Raw genomic sequence first — 21,760 nt, forward strand, 5'->3', positions numbered from 1 at the left:
TTATATCCAATATGGCTATGTACAAGACTAGAAAATTGGAAAACAGTTGAATCATATCAAACGTCCCTAGTACACATCACTATAAATTGCCACACTGCAGTCATCGTATCGATATGACTAAAAAATTGTTTAAGCTACGTTAAAAAACCCAAATCACACACACACACACGCGCACACACACACACACACACACACACATACACACACACTTTCACTGGATGTCTAACTACAATTTGTTTTGTCATCTCTAAGCAGCTAACATTTAAAATAAAACGTTTCACAAATCATCTTTTGAGTCAACTCATTCTCTTAAAGTGTTTGGTGTATCTACACAGTCACTATACAATCCTGGACAGATTTGAGAATGATGACCAAAGAGCGGAACAGATTATTAATTTAAAGCAAATTAATTTTTCCTTTTGAGATCACGCATTTTGTTTCAGCATTGCTGCTTTAACACAATTTGTTCGATCACAATTATCCCCTCAACTATTTTCGCGTGCAGAATAAACGGAACATGGTACCATTGATAAAGGTAGATTCTTGTAAAATAAATTGTTCTCTGTCCATCCTGGACGCCATGTACGCAATTTTCTTACCATTTTCTTGAATTAAAAAATATTGTGTTCTATTTACACGTGTGTATAAGGTACACATTATCTTATATGAGTCAACCTTTCTTGTATGAAATTCAGAAAGACAGTCCAGTAAGAAAATACTCTTCATCTTCAAGTAATACAAATACTGCAAAATATCAGTAATAAATAAATCGAACAAAGAGAACACTCGGGCGACAAACCTTGAAAATGCCCGCTTTTCCAGCATAGACCATTGTAACGACATGTGATTTTCACCAAAACACTGAAGCATAATGTAGATACCCTGGATGAAAATGGAGATGGGTGTAACTACATGATATTTTCATTAAAATACTGAAAAATAATGTAGCTACCCTGAATGAGGATGGTGTCACAGTCTTGTCATCTCAGCAACACAATACAGACTTCATCTCTCATTTGGAAATAAAGGCTTAAAGGCATATTCGAGGGATTTATAGAAATGAAACAAGCACTTGGTTTAGTAGTTTATTTGTGCATGTTTGACAAATCACTCATTATCTATATACCTCATTCCTCCTTCATGGCCGCTTTATTTCCCTGTGGAGAAAATAATATATGAAATAATGTCAAATGTGAGTCTCTCTCTCTCTCTCTCTCTCTCTCTCTCTCTCAGAGATTTTTCCTCGTAACGACTACATCTTTCGGGCGCGCTCACCAGTTATTATGTACATTTGAGAGAGTGACATATGTAAGGTGAAGTTGTTTGCATTCAAAGGAAGCACAGTGGAGGCAATGTTTTATAAATGATCTAAGTACAATGACTGCTCCCTTGTGCTCCAAAAATCAGCCTGAATTCGGCTAAAATACACTATCATTAACAGCTATTAAAATAGGGAAAATGAATTTTGCCAGACTAGACAATACCAGGTTCTGAAAGTGCAATGAATGAATTAGCAAATATATACAATGTAAAAAAAGAGTTATAGGCTCTTTTTAAAAAAATACAATTTACCTCTGAAGTTCAGGAAGTGAAAATGACCAAGTTGAGCTAGCACTTTTGTAAAGATGCACATCTGGAGCAAGGCCAAGACGTATACTATATAACCCATATTATACCCATGAATCATACACCAAAAGAAAGGGAATTACCTAAAATATACAAGGTCTTTTTTAAATAGCCATTATAACCAGTGAGGAAACCCAGGGAAATTCTTAGCGTGTTTATGTACGTGCTCACAATGGAGCAGAAGCGATGACCAACATAGTACAGTGTCTCCACGCTCAAACTTCTTTGAAAATACAGACTTAGTATAAATTCGGTTCTATCTGTTAGATTCTCAGATTTATTATCTACGATGAGTAAATCGATCTTCTTCTGCATGAAAGAATTTCAAAATGAAGAGGTCTTACCGAGTGCTGGAACACTGTTGAAATCGACATGCAGGAGCTCTATCAATGCAGCAGGTGCTTTCACAGCGTACAGAGCGTACTCTTTACCGCAGTTCACAAGGCCGTGAAACAGTTCTGTCGGAACGTACTCAGAGGAACATCTGTCGTGCGTATACGTCACCCAGTTCACAGCGGTCGGAACTGATGTTGCAGTGTTCGTCTCCAATTCATCGTAGATGAAGTAGTTTTCTCTTACATATCTTTACCCATTAAAAAAAAAATGGACAAAAAGATGAGAGTTATTAAACGTGAATTATTTATAAACTTGATTTTCCATTTTGTTATTATGTTTGAAATGACATATCAATGCTTTCATTTTTAAAAAATGTAAATTTTATAGTAAATTCTGCTTAGCCGAACATGTTTCCTCGATAACATTAATTGTGGAGATCAAAATCGCTGCCTCTCGAATCCAGCCCTCCAGGAAGACGAAATATTTCGTCTCTTTCCTTTATATATTATAAAGACTAAGGGGGGAAAAAACAAACATTCAAATTAACTTCTCTTTCGTTCGAAAGGTGGCTTCCGGCATAGGGTTATTCAGTTTAAGCTTAAGCGAAACATCAGCTAGGATACTTGCATTTATTTATTGGGAAGTGGGCGGGGTTGGGGCTTTACATAACTGTCATTCGGCAAAATTCTAAGAGAAGCATAATTTAATTTCAGCTATACATCTCCGTCGAATACGTCCCCCGAGCACATTAACTTTAGGAGAATAGACAATAGGAGCAAAGTGAGTATACAACCTATTCTACGAGTACCTTTCGAGGATAGAATGGTTGGAATCCATATATGAAGGATAGACCACTCCCTTTATGTCAAGGCAGTGCAGTCGACTTTCACGTGACACGTAACTTAAGTACACCTGTAATAAGAAATGAACGGCGTTTTCTTAAGAAAACGTCTGGGCGAATGCAGTGAAAGTAGTTATAAAACCACGCTCCTAGGAAGGTTGTTCTGTCGTTAACTGAGTCTGGTGGTCGTCTAAGCCGCAACTTCAGAACCCACTATATTCAATTCCGTTATCTGGGACACTAAATCTCCGATACTGAAACCCGCGAAGGTTGACTGTGCCTGCCAGTCAATGATGTCTCGGATCAAAACATTGCGTTCGAACGCGAAGCTTGGAGAGATCGTTCGAATATCAGGAGCTGAGATTTTTATGAGTTGTATCAGGGTTTGTTAGACTTAAGATTACACTTATCGTATTACCTAAGGCTTGTGAGGTTATGTCGTTCCTTTACTGGAAGAAAAAGGTTTTGTCAGGCTTAACGACTATTTTCCGTGTATTTCAAGCAGTGCATGAGAATACAAACTGATCTTGAATCGCCGGATCTCTCGACGTGTCGATTGAAGTAAGCTCCTGAAGGTAACATGTTCTTGGCTATAGAGCCTGATTGTGTTTATTAGGTCTACAGGAACAGTCACTCGTAATTGGAAATAGTATGGATGTAACGTAAGTGATAATAACTCACCCACTTTGCATAACAAATCCAAGGCTATACAAATGTTTTGTACTATAATAACTTTAGCGAGGATCTGTCCAGGGGCTCAAAAGTGATGAAGTTGAACCATCAGAACCGATGTAAGGTTCCATTTGGTGACCAATGTGAGAGACCGGGGCCGACTGATCCTTTTCCGTGGCTTATATATCCTCAGTCATGATGTTGCATGTGTCATACATCATCGAGCCTTAACTTTTGATATGTGATAATTTCTCCTCGATGGGCCAGAATTTTTGTGTAGCAAGTGCGAGATGTGCAAGAAGATGATACTGTTGTCCTTGTACCATTCCATGAAAATTTGCCACTTTCCTTCATACGTTTTCAAGGAGGTGGGGCTTTAAGCTCAGAAGGTTCTGTCAGCGATCGAATGGTTAAATTCAATTCTGGGTACATCTCTCCTAACAAAAGACATGCGTATAAGACAGCCAAGAAGCGGTCGACTCCGCATTGGTAGTGCGGCACGGCTAGTCTATGCGACTGACCACTATGAACTCTCTCTGTCTCTTTCTCTCTGTCTCTTTCTGTATCTGTCTCTCTCTCTCTGTCACTCTGTCTCTGTCCTCTATGTGCCCTTTTGACTTTTCCGCTACACCGTGGACTACGTTTCTTACCAACAGCGATTATCAATAATACCGTTTGCGACTAAAATATTTTTTTAAACATGAAAGTATACAAACTGCAAACAATCCACAACTTTGAAAGAAAATTAATTTTAAAAAAGTTTCCGATATCTTTTCCAGAAATCTGGATTTAAAACATTAAATAGAAATTACGTTCCGGTGAGTAGATTCAATGCTGAATCTTGATGGATGTTGAAAGACGATTCTGTGAGATGTTTCCCGTACCGTTGTTCTTGACGGATATCAAAAGGTGTTTCCCATACCGAAGCTACAACTAAAATGGATGCATTCGTTTTACGGATAACCACCTAGTGGTGGAGAGGGGAATTTGAAAGAAAGAAAAAAAACAAACGGAAATTACGTACTTTTATTGATGGGGGGGGGGGGTCGGGGTCTGGATTTCGAGAGATTATTTGTAAATCTAATATAATCGGAACGGTATTCGACAGAGAAATGAATTTTAGTTAAGTGGCTTAAATCGGTTGCATGCTTTTATAAATAGGAGGCATTCTACAACTTTCCGATAAGCTACACTGCTAGTTTGATGTACAGCTTCGTTTCTGTTTTGGAAATATACAGTTTGCATATAACAAATTATAAAAATTATAATAAATTATAAAAATAGAGAAACATAGCTCGGTAGATATTGAAATGTATGCATGAGGTTGGTGGTACTGGTATAACATATGTTACTCTATGCATTTCAGTTCTCTTTATGACTCAAATATTGAAACTGTTAAAGTGTACCAATACATGATAGACCACAGTCCGTGAGTACGTCTGTCTCACCTAGATAGATATGGACATCCCCTTTGGACGACATAGGACAAAGCACCACGCTTCTGTTTTCCTTGCGCCGTCCATACCGCAGCTGACATCAATGTAAATGTCACTATGAAGATATGAATAATTTGTCCCCTGTTCATGATTGTGTTATGCTTCGTCTGTGATAAAGCACCGACTAAGATACGTCAAGACGTTACTAACCACCACCGATAAGATAGGAGCTGAGACAAAACTTCTAGTCACAGACAGAAGTAAATATTATAATACTGTGTGAATCTGCAGAAAATTTAATAGTTAGAATGGGGGGGGGACTTGTGTTTTAGGGGTATATTTATTTGTTTATTTATTATGGGGTCCATTTATATAAATAATGACAAATGGATAAAGCACGCCGAGATTGATTACACACACACACACACACACACACACACACACCATTTGCTATTTTCATTCACCAGAAATCTCAAAAAAAGCATGCAAATTATACATTGATTCATCCGACAACCACTGCTCTCCACCGTGGAATTTTACCATTTTACAGGCTTCGTGCATAATGGTAAATGTAACTTGTCAGCAATCACATGCGGTTTATGTCGGTTTAAAATCACATTAGACAGAAATAGGCCGCTTGTAATGACTGGACAATCACAATCACTTTTCCTTAAGCAGATACGAGGCTTAAATGCAAAAAAACCAGTAAGTTCACAAGAATCAAAAGAGATACGGTGAAGAATTAAGTGAAATTAATATTGTAAGTTGATCTAGTTAAATTTAAGATACAGGTAAGGACGGTAATAACGGACAAATCTATTGATGTATTGTAGTATACTTTGAGATTTGTTTTTAGTTGAAACGAGACAGTGAACGTTCTGAGGGGTAGACAAGTAGACAATTGTTCTCGCCAAGATTTCTTCTTTTGTTCAGGTAACCTATGCAATACTATCCGTTTGTAGTAAAGACCTATATGGCTTTTGACAATCCATCCCGGTCTTACTTGTTATAATAAAAAAGTAACTAATTTAGTCGTTTTGAGCAATTAACATTGTCATGAAACAATCGGAAACTGCCGTCCGAGAATATAACTAATGTATACTCAATACACGCTAAAATTTAGTGCTACGATCCAAACGTCAGATATAGTGATATAATTCCGATAAATCGACGTCATAGGAGCTGCAAGTTGTACGCAGTAGATTTCATTTTTATTTAAAATTGATCTTTCTCATGTTAAAGTTCGAATTAAGTTTTCTCGCATCTCGTCGTTCATGGTGAGATTATTCGTATTAAAAAAAGATTTAAAAATAAATCAACATGTTTTAGTATGAAATCATACTAGATAGAGCCCCACCACACCCTTACCCCAAAACAATAACAACTAAACAAACAAAATAATGACAATAAAATCATCTGTCAACATAGATTGAACTAATTGTGATTTAAATACGGCTATGACACTGGAATTGACACTAGATACCGGACTGGCGACAAGCTCTTCAATCTGAAGAGACTACAAGCGAAGTGACTGTTGGTGATCCGGTGCAGTTGTGCAAAGGGGCAGGCAGGAGAAGAGATCTACTGCAGTTATAACAAGGGGAAGACAGGAGAAGAGAGATCCGGTGCAGTTATACCAAGGGGTAGAGAAGATAAGACATCCAGCGCACTTCTGCCAAGCTGTAGACAAGAAAAGATCTGGTGCAGTTCTACTAAGTGGTAGAAAAGAGAAGAAATCCGTGCAGTTATACCAAGAGGTAGACAAGAAAAGTAATCCGGTACAGTTATACCGAGTGGTAGACAAGAGAAGAGATCCAGTCCAGTTATACAAACGGATAGATATGATAAGAGTTCTGGTGCAGTTATACTAAGAGGTAGAGTAGAGAAGAGATCCGGTGCAGCTAAACCAAGGTGTAGACAAGAGAAGAGATCTGGTGCAGATATACCAAGGTGTAGACAAGAGAAGATATCCAATGCAATTATACCAAGTGGTTGATAAGAGAAGAGATCCAGTGCAGTTATACCAAGAGTTGACAAGAGAAGAGATTAGGTGGAGTCATACCAAAGGGTAAACAAGAGAGGATATCCAATGCAGTTATACCAACGGGTAGACATAAGAAGAGATCTGGTACAGTTATACCAAGGGTATACAAGATACTAGATCCGGTACAGTTATATCAAGGGGTGTATGGGGTGTCTGGGGAGGGGTTGCACGCCTGGTTGAGGGAAGCAGTCGTACTCCTTCGGGGGTAGCTCTCCCACCTTTGGTCCCCACTTGGCACACAGCTCTCACCTGTGGCTCGAAGAAGCTGTGGCATGCGCAGCGGCCACATCCCGGAAAACGGCCTACACTGGCCGGTTAAACCAGGTTTAGGGTAGCCGACGGGTCTTAAACCATCGGTGAGTTAGGCCTTGCCTACCTAGCATGTGAAGACTGGATTCGGCAGCCTGCTCAGAGGAACCACTAAATGGTTAACGACCAGAAAGGCGATTCCCAGCAAAGCGCCTCGAGCGCTAAGAGCTAGACGAGATATGTAGGACGTACTGGTCATCTACTGCACTCAAATCCGTCTCCGGCCGTCTCGACAGTGTCATTCTGCTGCACCCAGATGGTTTTGTGTAAGAGAGTGAGGTCGCCGATCTGCGCAACTTTTCCACACCTAAAACAAAGTCACCGCGCAAGTCACTCTTGTCATCCACCTATTCCATTTCATCACCCACTAAAGTCCTGTGGTGACAGGCAGGCGACGAAGCGGCAGGTGTGGGTACACTGTCAGCCGCAGCCGCAAACCTGCACGCAGGCGGATCAGGCCATTATGGTCGTTCACCACTGACAAGGAGCTGTAATGGAGTCCATCAGCCCCTGAGCGACTGTGCAGCCCTATTCAGGAATGCACTGATCACCTTCTAGGCATGAGGAATGGGCTAGAAAAGGTGGCCTAAATATTGCCTGCTCTATACCTCTAGCCAGCTTAAAACGGCTGGCGGAGACCCTACTTCAGCGTTTGAAATAGAGAAGAAGAAAATGAGGATTGTTCGACCCACACTTGAGGCATAGAATCTACGCACCTTACTGATCAGAGACGACGTGGAAAGACCCCATAGGAGAACCGCCCTAATAGAAAAGGAACGCCGAAGATACAACATGGACATTGCTGCCTTGAGCGAGGCCCGGCTTGCAGGAGAAGGCGAACTCTGCGAAAGGGTCTCCGGATACACTTTCTTTTGGAGCGGCCGAGAAAGTGAAGAGCGTCGCGAAGCTGGTGTCGGTTTTGCAGTGAAGACAGCACTGACTGGCAAATTGGCTGGACCTTCCAAGGGAGTAAGCGACAGACCCATGCCCATGAAACTTCCTCTCCTGTCTGGAAGAAAGTACCTTACCATCATCAGTTGCTATGCCCCAACCATGACCAACCCGGATTAAGTGAAGGTCATGTTCTTTGAGAATCTTCACTCCGTCATTGTTGATGTTCCAATGGCTGATAATTCTTGGCAACTTCAATGCAAGAGTATGATGTGATCACGTTGCCTGGGATGGAGTGCTAGGAAAGTACGGAGATGGTCACTGTAACAGCAACAGTCTTCTTTTGCTTCAGACTTGCGCAGAACATGAACTGGTGATCACCAATACAGTCTTCTGCCTCCCTACCCAAAACCAGACGTCATGGATGCATCCTGGCTCTAAGTACTGGCATCTCATCAACAACGTCGTTGTCAGGAAAAGGGACAGGCAGGATGTGTGTGTGACCAAGTACTTGTGCGGCGCCGAATGCTGCACAGACAACCGTCTCATCATCATAAAGTTCAACATCCGCATTCAGCCCAAAAGACTAAATATCACCAAGTTGACACGTACCAGTACCAAAACGTCTCTCGTGGATGCCCTGGAAGAACGTCTGAAACCCACCCTCTGAACAATCAGAATGTGGAGACCGATTGGGCGGCATTCAGAGACCTGGTCTACAGCACAGCTAAATGAGAAAAACCGCCTTCACCAAACCTACCGCAACAACCCCAAGTTCGTCTCCAGGAAAGATGCGTACAACAACATACACAGAACTTCACAGCAGAAACTACGTCAGATGCGAGACACATGGCTGAGCAACATAGCTGATGAGATCCAGTGTTACTCAGACATGCATGACATGAAGAACTTCTATAACGCCCTGAAAGAAGTGTATGGGCCTGCATCCTCTTGATCATCTCCCCTTCTCAGCGCAGACAGGAACACACTATATACTGACAAAGAGAAGATCATTTAACGTTCGGCTGAACACTTTACGGTGTCCTGAATCGCCCTTCATCCATCAACAATGAAGCCATCAGTCTTCTCCCCCAATCACCCATCAACCAAGCACTGAATGATCCCCCAACCTTGCTGGAGACATTGAAAGCGATACAGTGGCAAAGCCCCTGGTTCAGACTCCATCTCAGCTGATGTCTACAAGGAAGGGGGCACAACCCTGATAGAAAGGCTCCACCAACTGCTTTTACTGATGTGGCAGCAAGAGATGATCACGCAGAAATTCAGATACGCTTCCATAATCCATCTGTATAAGCGCAAAGGGAACCACCAGGACAGCGACAACCACCGGGGTATATTCTTGGTCTCAATCGCTGGAAAGACACTCGCCAGAATCTTACTGAACCGCCCCACTACGCACCTTGACCAGGGACTTCTGCCAGAAGGCCAGTGTGGATTCCGAAAAGAATGTGGGACCATCGACATGGTGTTTTCTGCGAGGCAGCTACAAGAGAAATGTCAAGATTAATACGCCGACCTCTTCTCCATCTACGTCGACTTGACGAAGGCCTTTGATACTGTCAGCAGAGAAGGCTTGTGGAAAGTAGTGGTCAAGTAGGAAGCGCGAGAAAATTTATATCCACGGTTGGTTCAGCATTTCCACCACGCAATGCAGGCACTAGCCCAGGAAAATGGAGAGACATTTGAGTCATTCAAAATAACCAATGGCGTCAAGCAGATTTGTGTTCTGGCACCGACACTGTTCAATCTATTGTTCTCTGCCATGTTGACTAATGCCTTCAGAGACGGAGATATTGGAGTCGGCATCAGGTACCGTACATATGGAAAACGGTTAACCCCAGGAGGCTTCAAGGTTATGACACACACCATCAGGGAATTCTTATTTGCTGATGACTGTGCCCTCAACGCTGGCTCAGAAGCCGACCTGCAACGCAGCGTTGACAAGTTCTTCAGCTCCTGCACAAGCTTTAGTCTCACCATCAGTACCAAGAAGACCGAGGTAATGCATCAGTCGGCCCCTGGAAAGCCCTATATTGAGCATAACATCACCGTCAACGGGGAAAAACTCAACGTAGTGAACCGCTTCACCTACCTTGGCAGCAAACTGTCACAGAGCGTCAATACTGACGACGAAGTGAACCTCCGCATTGCCAGAGCCAGTTCAACTTTTGGCAGACTGTATGCCAATGTATCAGCATCCAGACCAAACTAAAGGTCTACAGGGCAGTTGTGCTCCCGACACTACTTTATGCATGCGAAACAAAAATTAACGGTTTATCAATGCCACGCCAGGAAGCTGAACCACTTTCACACCACAAGTCTCAGGAAAATCCTCAACATCAAGTAGCAGGACAAGGTTCCAGACACTGAGGTACTCGCACAAGCAGGTCTACCCAGCATCCACACCATCCTGGTGCAGTCCCAGCTACGCTGAGCGGGACATGTTGTACGCATGCCAGACCACCGGCTGCCTAAGGGACTCTTTTATAGCGAGCTGCAGAAAGGACAGCAATCTCACGAAGGTGAGAAGAAACACCTCGACGACAATCTGAAAGCTGCATTGAAAATGTTCAACATGACCCTGATTCCTGCGAACAAACATCAAGCGATTGAGTCACTTGGCGTTCCTCCGTGAACAAAGGCTGCAGCAGGACAGCAGGTGAAGACTTGAAGAGGCAAGTAAGAAAAGCGCGTGCCATCAATCCTCCTGGAGATGTCCCACTCATCCCTTGTCCCTTATGCAAACGAACATTCCGTGCAAGGATTGGAATCATTACTCACCTGCGCACGCACAGAACAGAACCTGCTCCTCCAACCCTCTGATGACTAGAGTGGTCTTCGTCGACTCGACGGACGAACAACACCAAGGGTAGACAAGAAAAGAGATCCAGTGCAGTTATACCAAAGGGGTAGATATGAAAAAGGTCTAAGTAAAGTTATACCAAGGGTAGTCAAGATAAGAGATCCTGTGCAGTTATACCAAGGGGTAGACGTGAGAAGAGATCCGGTGCAGTTATACCAAGGGATAGACAAGAAAAGAAATCCGGTACAGTTATACCAAGGGGTTGACAAGAGAAGAGATCCAGTGCAGTTATACCAAGGGGTAGTCAAGAAAAGAGGTCCAGTGCAGTTATACTAAAGGGTAAACACGAGAAGAGATCCGGTGCAGTTATACCAAGGGGTAGAGAAGATAAGAGATCCAGTGCAGTTAAACCAAGGGGTGGATATGAGAAGACGTCCTGTGTAAGGTTTGCAATCAGTAAGAGATTTTTTTGCAAGATTATACCTGTGAACTTGTATAAACTCTGCTGTCTGCTGCTGTACAGACTGTAACGATGTAGTTTAAAATTGTTGGTGTTCGTATTATAGATTCGCTTCCACGTATTAGAACCGACTTTCAGAAACATCTGAATTGTTGAAAAGCTTCTTCAAAAGCCTGAATATTATGATTAAACTTCTTTCAAGTCATATTCTACACCTGTTAAGTCACGAGACAGAAACAAACAATCAAAAGTGACCCCGTGGTAAGCGTAAATATTATTTTATGATAGGATTTGAATTACTGGATTTTCTGAGTACAATTCACTGGAATGTGTCACGTATATCTGATTTAATTCATATTTATTTTAATTTAATTGTTTGTCAGTTTTAATTTTTTTATTCTATTATATGCTATTATAATGTAAATGTATTCACTGGAGATGATATTTTTCCAGAAAATTGGTTGACCTAAATCATTCTTTTCATAAACACCAGGTGTTGACCTGCATGCTGACCTTGATTCAAAATTAGTAAACAAAGTCCTATTTTTATCTTAAAATGAATGGTTGTTATCAAGGTCATGATGGGGCTTTGGGTTTAAGATGTAAACAACTTTTCCTTTTTTTATTTCTTAGAGAAAATTATTGGTCTAATCGAGGCCATATTCTGTGTACGTGATATAAACATAATCACATGACCCCTTCTGATTTCGCAACTTGGGGAAATTTCGAAACTGCGTCTTATAATACAATATGACCTTTGTTTTAGAGAGAGATCTCTCAGTTTGGGGCTTTTTACACTGATGTCAAGTTAGTTTGTTGTAGCCAGATTTTGAGCTATAATTTTCTTCAGATCAGTTGGATTTCAAAAGGATTAATTCTTTTTTCTCTGGAAATATTTTTCCAGAGGCAATTCCCTTGAGGAATATAAAATCTAAAACAATAGTTAAAGCTTTGATAAAGTTTTTTTTACTCAATTCGGCCTTCCGAAGTCCGTACAGTCCGATCAAGGTTCAAATTTCATGCCTGGAATTTTTCAGCAAGTTATGTACGAATTAGGCATTCAACAATTTAAATCTTCTGCCTATCACCCTGAGAGCCAAGGTGCATTAGAAAGATTCCATCCGACTTTTAAAAGTCTGATTCAATCATATTGCTTTGATAGGATAAAGACTGGGATGAAGGCATTCATTTATTATTGTTTGCTGTTAGGGAATCAGCTCAAGAATCTTTAGGTTTTAGTCTCTTTGAACTAGTTTTTGAATACACTGTGCGTGGACCATTGAAGTTATTGAAAGAAAAACTTCTTGCTAATAAAGATTATGAAATTAATTTTCTTCATTATGTTTCTAATTTTAATTACAAGTTGTCAAAGGCTTGTGAGGTCGCAAGAGCAAATCTGCACTCTACTCAATCGAAAATGAAGTTAAGATATGATTAAAAACACTCGAAGGAAAGAGTTTTGAGCATATTATATCAAAGGCAAGCAACATGCTGCACAACAAGAATCGAAGAACTTGCTGATTCTTACATAATATCAAGATCTCGTCGAATTTTAACTGGAAAAGATTTGATATCGTTGTCAAATGAAATATTTCAGGAAATATGGCAACAAAATCAATGTTTACACAGAATCTCGTTCAGGTTGGCGGTTTGATAAAAAAACAGAAATTTTATTCCACACTATGAAATATAGTCCACTACGAGGTAGCTCATATGTCGAGTTGTCAACTAAAACAAGGCAAAATGCTGTTTAAATGTCAAGAACAGCCACAACAAATGCTTTCAATGGACGGCGTAGTCAGCGTTATTCCCAGTCGAAAAAATGATGATAGAGTGTCAAATTACGTTACATATGCTAATGATTTAAATTTTAGCAAGACTGACTTTCCTGTTGCTGAGAATCAAATTTAAAAATTTGAAAAACAAAATAACCTACTAATAACAGAAGGTTTTAACGTCTTCGGAGTTGATAACGAATCACGAAAGATATATCCAAGATAAATCAACAATCGAGCATCACAAACAACAATAAATTTACTATTTTATAAAAATCATTGCGCGTGGATTAAGAACTTTAACAGGTTTGTCGGAGATCAGCATAACAAGCACAAGGAAAAGAAATATGTCTGTTTCAGATGTTTACACGGCTGTAAGTCTTAACATGTACTTGATCGACATCTTGAATACTGCTCTAACGTACAAATGATAGCTATACCAGACGAAGGCGAAAAGATACCGCAGTTTACAAACCACAAACATTAAACGAAAGTGCCTCTTATCATCTGCTCAGATTTCGAGTCTATTTTACTGCCAGTGCTCGGAGCAGAAAATAACCCTGATAAATCTTCGACAAGAAAAGTACAAGAGCATGTTCCATGTGGAGTTGCTTAAAAATTGTTTGTGCTGTTGATGAAAGTTTATCGAAACCAAGAAACCAATACAAATTTATCGTAGAGCTGATCCTGTTATTTGGCTTTTGAAAACTATTATCAGTGAGGTTGATGTCATCATGATGTTGCTCAGTAAGACAACATCGACGAAACAATTAACGATAAAACAAGAAAACGAGTTTGCTGCAGCAATTATATGCCACATTTGTGAGCGGGCATTTAAGCCTGCGCTTGCGCCTCAAGATCGAGTTAAATATCATTGTCATATAACTGGAAATGTAATTTAGAATATACCGCACCAGATTTCTTTTTTGTTGTCTTTAATAATTTTCGCGGTTAAGATGCGCATCTCATCGTCGAAACGTTTGGAAACAAGAATATTATAAATTGCCTGAAAATGAAAAATAATGACAAAATAAAATGTATTAAAAGCAACACTGAAAAGTACATGTCTGTGAAATTTGTCAAGTTAAGATTTATTGATAGTTTACAGTTTATGGCAGCATCGTTGAACGAGCTTGTAAAAGATGTTGCAAGTTTAATAATTTGACAAAGCATTTCGGTAAAATGTCAAATTTGCTGACCAGAAAGATATCTTTCCCTACGAGTACCTCGATGATTGGAATAGATTTTAATGAAACAAGTTTACCTGACAATAAAAAATCACTTTATTCTCGGTTAAATCATGAAAGTGTCACTGATGATGATTATGATTGTGCAAAAAAGATTTGGAATAATTTTGATTGTAAAAATTCCGGTAATTTGAAAATTTCAGAGATGTCAGCGCCAACAACGATGGACAGGATTCTGCTTGGTATTACTCAGCACCATGATTAAGTTGGGATCTGTTACTGAAGCATATCAAAATAAAACTGGAACTGCTGACAGACCCGGATATGTTTTGTTTCGTCGAGCGAGGAGTACGAGGCGGAATAAGCGTCATAACTAATAAATATGCTAGCGCTAACAACAGCTGTTTACACAACTATGATAGTACAGCTCCATCAAGTTTTATAGTTTATCTTGATCCATATAATTTTTATGGCTATGCTGTGTTTGAGCCTATTTCGTATGGTGGTTTCAGGTGGATCAGCGAAGCAGTTTCTCCAAAAAAAAAAAAAACTGATAAAATCACAATGGACGACATCAGTTAGTTTGTTGAAGTTGATCTTGACTATCCTGCTGAGATTCCTTTTTTCCAGAGTTTACGTTGATAGATTATAGTTTATTATCAGAAAAACAACAAAATTATCCACAAGATAAATCTATCACAAACATGTCTATTGTTTATAAACTTGTTCCAAATCTGTTTTATAAACGTAGATACGTTTTACATTATAAAAATCTGAAACAGGCACTTGATCATGGTCTGATAGTAAGAAAAGTTCATCGAGTTTTAAAATTTAATCAGTCATGTTGGATGAAAGATTATATCGACTCTAATACTAGCCGAAGAGCAGTTGCAAAAACAGAATCTGAAAAGAACTTTTTCAAGCTCATGAACAACAACGTCTTTGGCAAAAACCATGGAAAATATCAGGAAGCGAGTTAATCTTGAGATCGTTAATAACGTTGAACGTCGTAATAACCTTGCTGCATCTGATGATTTTGTTAGTATGAAAATATTAATAAAAACATAATAGCCGTTCACAAAAGAAAGACAAACTTGAAGTTGAACAAACCAGTCTATGTTGGGATGGCAGTACTTGAAATATCAAAGACGTCAATGTATTATTTTCACTATGGCCTTGTTAAGGCTAAGTGGCCAGATGCAGAGCTGTTACTTACAGATACTGACTGGCTGATGTATAAGATAGAATCTGATATTTACAGCGAGTTTTACGATAATCGAGAATTATTCGATCTTTCAGATTATCAGAAAAACAGCGGATTTCATTTGGTGATAATAACCAAAAAGTAATAGGAAAGTTTAAAGATGAAACAAGCTTTATTCCTATCGTTGAATTTATCGGATTACGAAGTAAGATGTATTGTCTAAAATTATATGATGGCATAGTCAAGAAACGAGCAAAATGTATTAAAAAGAAACATAGAAGGTAAGGTAATTGGGTTTGATAATTATAAAGCTGAGTTATATGGGTTTTCTATTTATGTAGAGATGATGACAATACAATCTAATCGTCATAAAACTGAAACAGGTGTTATTAAATCTGGATTGTGTAATTTTGATGATATGCAATACTGCTCTGATGGCATCAACACATTCGCGTTGGGTTATAAAAAGTCTGTCAACATTGACTTCACAAAGGTGAACTTTTTGGACTGGTTATTGTAGTAAAGTTTTGTGTTACCCACCCCCAAACCCAGCCCCCATTTTGTGCGACGACAGATTATGTTTTCCATGGTGGTCCTAGGTTGGTAATCGACGATGAAATTTATTTTGTTGCCTCAACAAAGTCTTTTGCAAATATGTTTTGATAAACCGGGGGTGGGGAGAGGGGCTATGGTCAGATGGTGGTCATCCCAGTACAAAGTACAGGTTTGAGCCAGAAACCCCATTATATATGACTACTGTGGTGAAATTTATGCGTGTTTCAACCTTTTCACCTGTATATAAATAATTCGGACTGGTCAATTGATCTCATTCCTATTTCTTGTGTTCTTATTGTAACATCAAGTTTTCAGATATATTCTGTATTGTATTCATATATTTTTTTTGAGAGGAAAAACGTTCATTTGGAATATTCAGTGGAAATAGAAAGTGCTCATTTGACTATAAAATCATTTTCAAGCTATTGTGAATTATTCTAAGGAATTCTGGACGATGCCATTTGACACGTCAGGACCGTTGGTGGACTAGGATATTCGTGGATATGAAATTTATAAGGAATCTTCTCTTCTTTTAGACTTTAATAGAACTTTTTCAGGATTATTTTGGATTCACTTCATAATGCTGTAAGTTCCTCTCACATTTTCATTTTATAACTTTGATAATTAAATAATTTATTCAGTTTTACAGAGCTTGTTTGTCTTCCTTCTTTCTGTTACTGTTTATGACCATAGAATCGTAACAACATATATGATGTAAAACCCATTACGTAAAAAACAATTTTACGTGACGTAAAATAATGTTATATGTGTGAAAAGGAATTTCACAGAATTTTAACATGTGCGATTTAAATTATTTATTTCACATGTACAAATGAATTTCACATATTAGCACAAAAAAAATAAAATAATATTACTCATATACACTGGAATTTCACAAAAAAGACTTTATTTTACATTTGAAACAAAAGTCTATATAGTTTTTATATAAAAAAAAAACTTACCTCTTCACATATTTGAAATGACATTTAACCTTTAGTGCAGACACGAATAGGTAGGTATTCAGAGGGATGGCCATAAAACTGCTTGTTTTGGCCATATATTTAAATATAATGTCATGTATATGAAGGAGTACACACTTTTTTCCACACACGGAATGTTCTGTGCTATTTATTTTCACCACTCTTCCAGCACATTTTCTCCGGGAAGATAATTTTATAAACTGAAATCAACATCGGCACCAGAGTTGTAATAGGAAGCTAACATTTACTTTCACACATACATCCGGAATGGGCGGAGACTACATCTTATACCGAAACGATTCGAGTCATCTGATTTAGCTTATGTCAGATATGGATATTACTCTCTTTCTGACATCTACATGACTGTTCAGAAATTAATTTCTCATCTAGAAATAGTTGACTTAAAATATAGAAGCCTCACCGTCAAGCAGTCTTGATAATAAATTTATTCCTCGTGTACTACCATGGCTGATTTTCTGGCTGAAAATAATCAGTGTGGACAGAATATACTTCGACTAGTCTCTCGTGGAAATGCAATTCTGGCAGAACTGCTTCGTTTGTCAGATTTTATCCCACCGGTATTTAGACTTGAAACCTCTCAAGACAAAGCCAAATATGGAGAAATTATCTCCGACTTCAGCTACTTCAAGAATGCGGAGTACTTCGACAACAAAATAGATACTAAAACGGTACTACGAATCATTCATTACATTAGTTGTAGCTGATTTTATATTTTTATGTTACTAACAAGCATTTTAAATGTGTTGCACTTGTACTATTTATTAGCCGACGGGAACCGTTGAAAGGATTTGAAAAGTAAACATTGTAAAAAGTGGTCTGTGCTTACATTAGTACTAATATTAGTAACGCTACTCTTAGGCCGTTAAATCAGCCCTTCAACCGTGATGCTATTGATTTCGGGTGAAGGGCTGATATCACCTATTTATTAAAAGCTGCAATTATCTGTATCCAAATTTGGCTGCACACATTCTTGTACATTTTATACATTTACCGGTATTCGGTATGTGTCTAAAGTGTACGCGGGTTTGTTCCGGAATGATTTGCATGCAGCAAAATTGTGTATTTTAATGAACATGTGACATCAGACCCACAACATCATCCATCAGTATCAACACAGATTTATGGGGGCGATTTATCGGGCTACCCTACTCCTACCTCCTGGACGGGGTACTAACATGAGCCTATGTGTGTCAATTGAGCAAGCCAGGTGTTATTCACACCCAGTGCTTTTTCAGCCTAATATCAACAATTTTGAACATGTTCCTTGCATATAATGAAATAAATTGAGTAGTCCTCTTATTTATTACCGGAAGTATTGCAAATCATTGTAGAAATAGTTGTAAAATCTCATTTACCTTTCTTATCCAATATTTTTGTTTAGATCGTCTGCCATATTAGTTCAGATAATGTCTACTTCTGTTCTCAGCCTCATTTGTTTGTGTGCTGTATAAGGACATTGAGGCCTTATTTGGAAACGTAAACAGATTGTAGTAAAAATATTGTGTGGTTTGAGTACATAATTCTGCGCATTAAAAGTAAATACGGTTTATTGGTATAAACCTTTACATTCTGCCAAGAAGCCATTATTTGCCACTTGATTGATAAAAATGATGTATTTGTCGGCTACCCACTGGATTTGGAAAGTCAATGACTTTGCCTTTTCTCACCAAAAACTGGTTTCAGCAATTAATGCAAGTATTCATTCTCTGTCCTTGTGCATTATGTCATTCAACAATTAATAACATAGATTAATAACATAGTGTAGAATATCAAAATATGGTAAGGCAAGCCTTATCTAGGAAAGGGGTCACGATGAGAGTCTCGCGTTAAATCTGTCATTGTGGACATGGTGAGGTTAGTGTAACCATACCAATTTATTTTGTCGTGTAAGAGCTTAATAAATTCAAAAACAGCCAAACTTCTTTCACATCATGATTATACTTATGTAGTAGATTTCTACACATTTTTCTGACTTAAGTGATGATATTGTTTGCTCCATTACATGATATGGGATCAGTTTGTAGCCTCAACCACAACAAATCAAGTTGAGGCTACAACATCGTAGCTATGCTTACATAAAACTTTTTTTCAGACACACAGGCCCAGTACTGCTTACTTTAAAAACCCACAAGCACTGACTCAAATTTGATTTGCACAAAATTAAATGACAAGTGTTTTTGCAAAACAAGTCAAAACTCCCCTGGTGGTCAGACTGATTAGAAAACAAAAACCTTAGTGTCAGAACGGGGGGGGGGGGAGATGAAAATTTTGATGGGCTCTGATTCACAAATGAGGATACACAGAAACTCTGTGATTCACCTCTGCCAAAGGACAGCTGATTTTTGATCCAAGACCCAAAAGCCATCATGGACCACCTTTGATCCATTTATTACTTTTAACACCTCAAAAAATAATGCATCCTGGATTTGGCCTAAACTTTCCTGATCACATCAATGTGGTTAGCAATTATTGTGTGTATATGTTAGCCTTCTTAATCATTACTCAGTCACACATCATTGCACTGGTCACAACATTGCTATAGTTCTGGTCCCCAATAGACTGGTTCTGGCTAGTTTCTATAATGCATTTATTGAATGTGTAAAAGTACTGGTTTTTTTAATTAATCTGCTAATTTTCTACATGGGTAGGTTTTATCTATAAAATATGTGGTAGATGGACTTTCAAAAAGGTATTTCACTTTGGAGTATAAAATTACAAGTCAAAACTCCCCTAGTGGTCAGACTGAGTAATAAAAAAACCCTTAGTGTCAGAACTGGGTGTGTATGTGAAAATTTTGACAGGCTCAGATTCACAAATGAGGATACATGGAGTCAAATGCACAGGGGCTCATATCATTGTTTGCAATTTACATGTGAATGATGTAGTACATACATGTTTTATAGATAAATTATTAGCAGTGATATGAGTCCCTGTGATCCATGTATGTTAAAGCCAGGTGAGCACTAATTATAGGCAGTGTAGGCACTCTGTTCCCCATTCTTAGGTCACATGCTTCACTTTGCAGACAAAGTTTACAGTTTTTGACAAAAGTAAAGTAGAAAATTTTCATAAGGTTATGCATGGGGATAAATATTAATGATTTACTAATCTTTCTAAAATTTTAAAGAAAGTTCAACATTTTATCAGCCTGATCAAATGTTTTGCAGGGAAATTATTATTATTTTTGTAAACCTGATGGGCACTTTACTTAGAATACAGGAGAGGCCTGACCAGAAATAAGAGGGGCCATGAGCGTCTGGCTGTCAGACTTTTGAGGACTGGTGGTATACAGGAAGAAAATATAAGATTAAAAGAGCCTACTCTACTGGAATGTTTAATTGATAGCCAAAGGTTCAGTGGCGGCTGTCAAAGTCAGTAGCAGCTTTTGATGTATTATATCTGTTGGCAGAGTATGTTTTTCATAGCTGCTATGTACCATCTTGTATTTATATTTAATTTGTATTGTTTGTTACATTTTTTTTCTCCATGATTATATGTTTATATAATTGTATTTTGAACTTAACCTTGTCCAAAATTAGGTTCATTGTGTACCTGACCAGTATTTTTTATTCTTGCAAACAAAGAATACATAGTTAATATTTATCTATGAGTGTGGGTTAAATATTGTATATGGATTGTATTACTGTATTTCAACAAAAGACTTGCACATCAACACTTTACACTCCATACACAGGCACATCAACACCTTCTGCATTGTATATAATTTGGATTTCTACTAAAGTTATTCAAAACTTTTATTATTAGGACTTGTGTCTATAATTCTAGGATTATTTTGGGATTTAATTTGAAATACCATCAGTTCTTTTTTTTTTCATTTTCACTTTGCATTCAGGGGAAATAAATTATTTGTGGAATTTTACAAAGCTTGTTGCTTTTTCACTCTTTTCAGTTACATATTTTAAGAGCATAGACTCATAACACTACATGCATGGACAAAGTAAAATGGGAGGAGTCATTATCGTCATATGTATTGTACTGTTATTCTTGTATCAAAGGATAAGTACTCTATTGTCATATGCATTGCACTATTACATTTGTATCAGTTTGGTGAGTACTGTATTGTCGTGTATTGCACTGTTACATTTGTATCAAGTGGTGAGTACTGTATTGTCATATGTATTGTTACTGTTACTCTTGTATCTAGGGATGAGTAATGCCAGCAGAAATCATACTGCAAATTATATAGATGATAATATTGCAGTATGTATCAGTACTCACAGTTACCAATTTTGCTATGTTGAAAAACCATGTACTAACACCAGCTGTCAATTAGACTTGCTAAGCCAGCCAGTTTTGTTATTATAAAACATATTTGACCAACTGTTTCTCCTTATTGAAAAAAAATGACAAGGATCAAGATCAAAGAAATATATTTTAGACACAGGCCCAGGGCTGGTGACTTAAAAAAAATCACAATCCCTTGCTTAAATTCCACAAGCCTTTTCTAGTTTCCATATGCCCAAAATTTCCCCTTTTTTAATATTATTTGTCACACAACATTTAGTAGTGTTCATCAGGATGGTCCTTGTGTTCAAGCTTGTCTGTTGGATTCTGTGAGTGAATTCTGGTCAGAACCAA

At 38.4% G+C, this 21,760-nt stretch overlaps 3 protein-coding genes across 4 annotated transcripts in view; 2 read left to right on the forward strand and 1 right to left on the reverse strand.

Annotated features, from left to right (window-relative positions):
- Nucleotides 1-1,073: 1,073 nt before the first annotated feature.
- Nucleotides 1,074-5,094, reverse strand: LOC149806641 (uncharacterized). 2 transcript variants are annotated; one of them, XM_089976289.1, is made up of 3 exons: nucleotides 4,924-5,094; nucleotides 1,971-2,209; nucleotides 1,074-1,157 (listed from the first exon to the last, which is right to left on the reverse strand). In XM_089976289.1, exons 1-3 carry the CDS (start codon nucleotides 5,058-5,060, stop codon nucleotides 1,150-1,152), a joined length of 384 nt encoding a protein of 127 aa, XP_089832415.1. In that variant the 5' UTR covers nucleotides 5,061-5,094; the 3' UTR covers nucleotides 1,074-1,149. The 2 variants fall into 2 exon arrangements, with proteins under 2 accessions (XP_089832415.1, XP_089832496.1); XM_089976370.1 differs by lacking the exon at nucleotides 4,924-5,094 and adding an exon at nucleotides 2,771-3,333.
- A 4,730-nt stretch (nucleotides 5,095-9,824) lies between these two features.
- On the forward strand, nucleotides 9,825-10,388 carry LOC149806642 (uncharacterized). Its single transcript, XM_089950329.1, has one exon. The coding sequence runs from the start codon at nucleotides 9,825-9,827 to the stop codon at nucleotides 10,386-10,388; it is 564 nt and encodes a 187-aa protein (XP_089806455.1).
- Nucleotides 10,389-17,408: 7,020 nt separating this feature from the next.
- Nucleotides 17,409-21,760, forward strand: part of LOC149806643 (WASH complex subunit 5-like) — a 122,889-nt gene continuing 118,537 nt past the window's right edge. The window contains exon 1 of the mRNA XM_089956025.1: nucleotides 17,409-17,829. Coding sequence (XP_089812151.1) covers nucleotides 17,605-17,829 — 225 coding nt within the window. The 5' untranslated portion in view covers nucleotides 17,409-17,604. The remainder of the gene's footprint in view (nucleotides 17,830-21,760) is intronic.

The sequence above is a fragment of the Sinohyriopsis cumingii genome, chromosome 1 (assembly GCF_028554795.1).
Source record: "Sinohyriopsis cumingii isolate HCF-2022 chromosome 1, ASM2855479v2, whole genome shotgun sequence".
Classification (NCBI taxonomy): Eukaryota; Metazoa; Mollusca; class Bivalvia; order Unionida; family Unionidae; genus Sinohyriopsis; species Sinohyriopsis cumingii.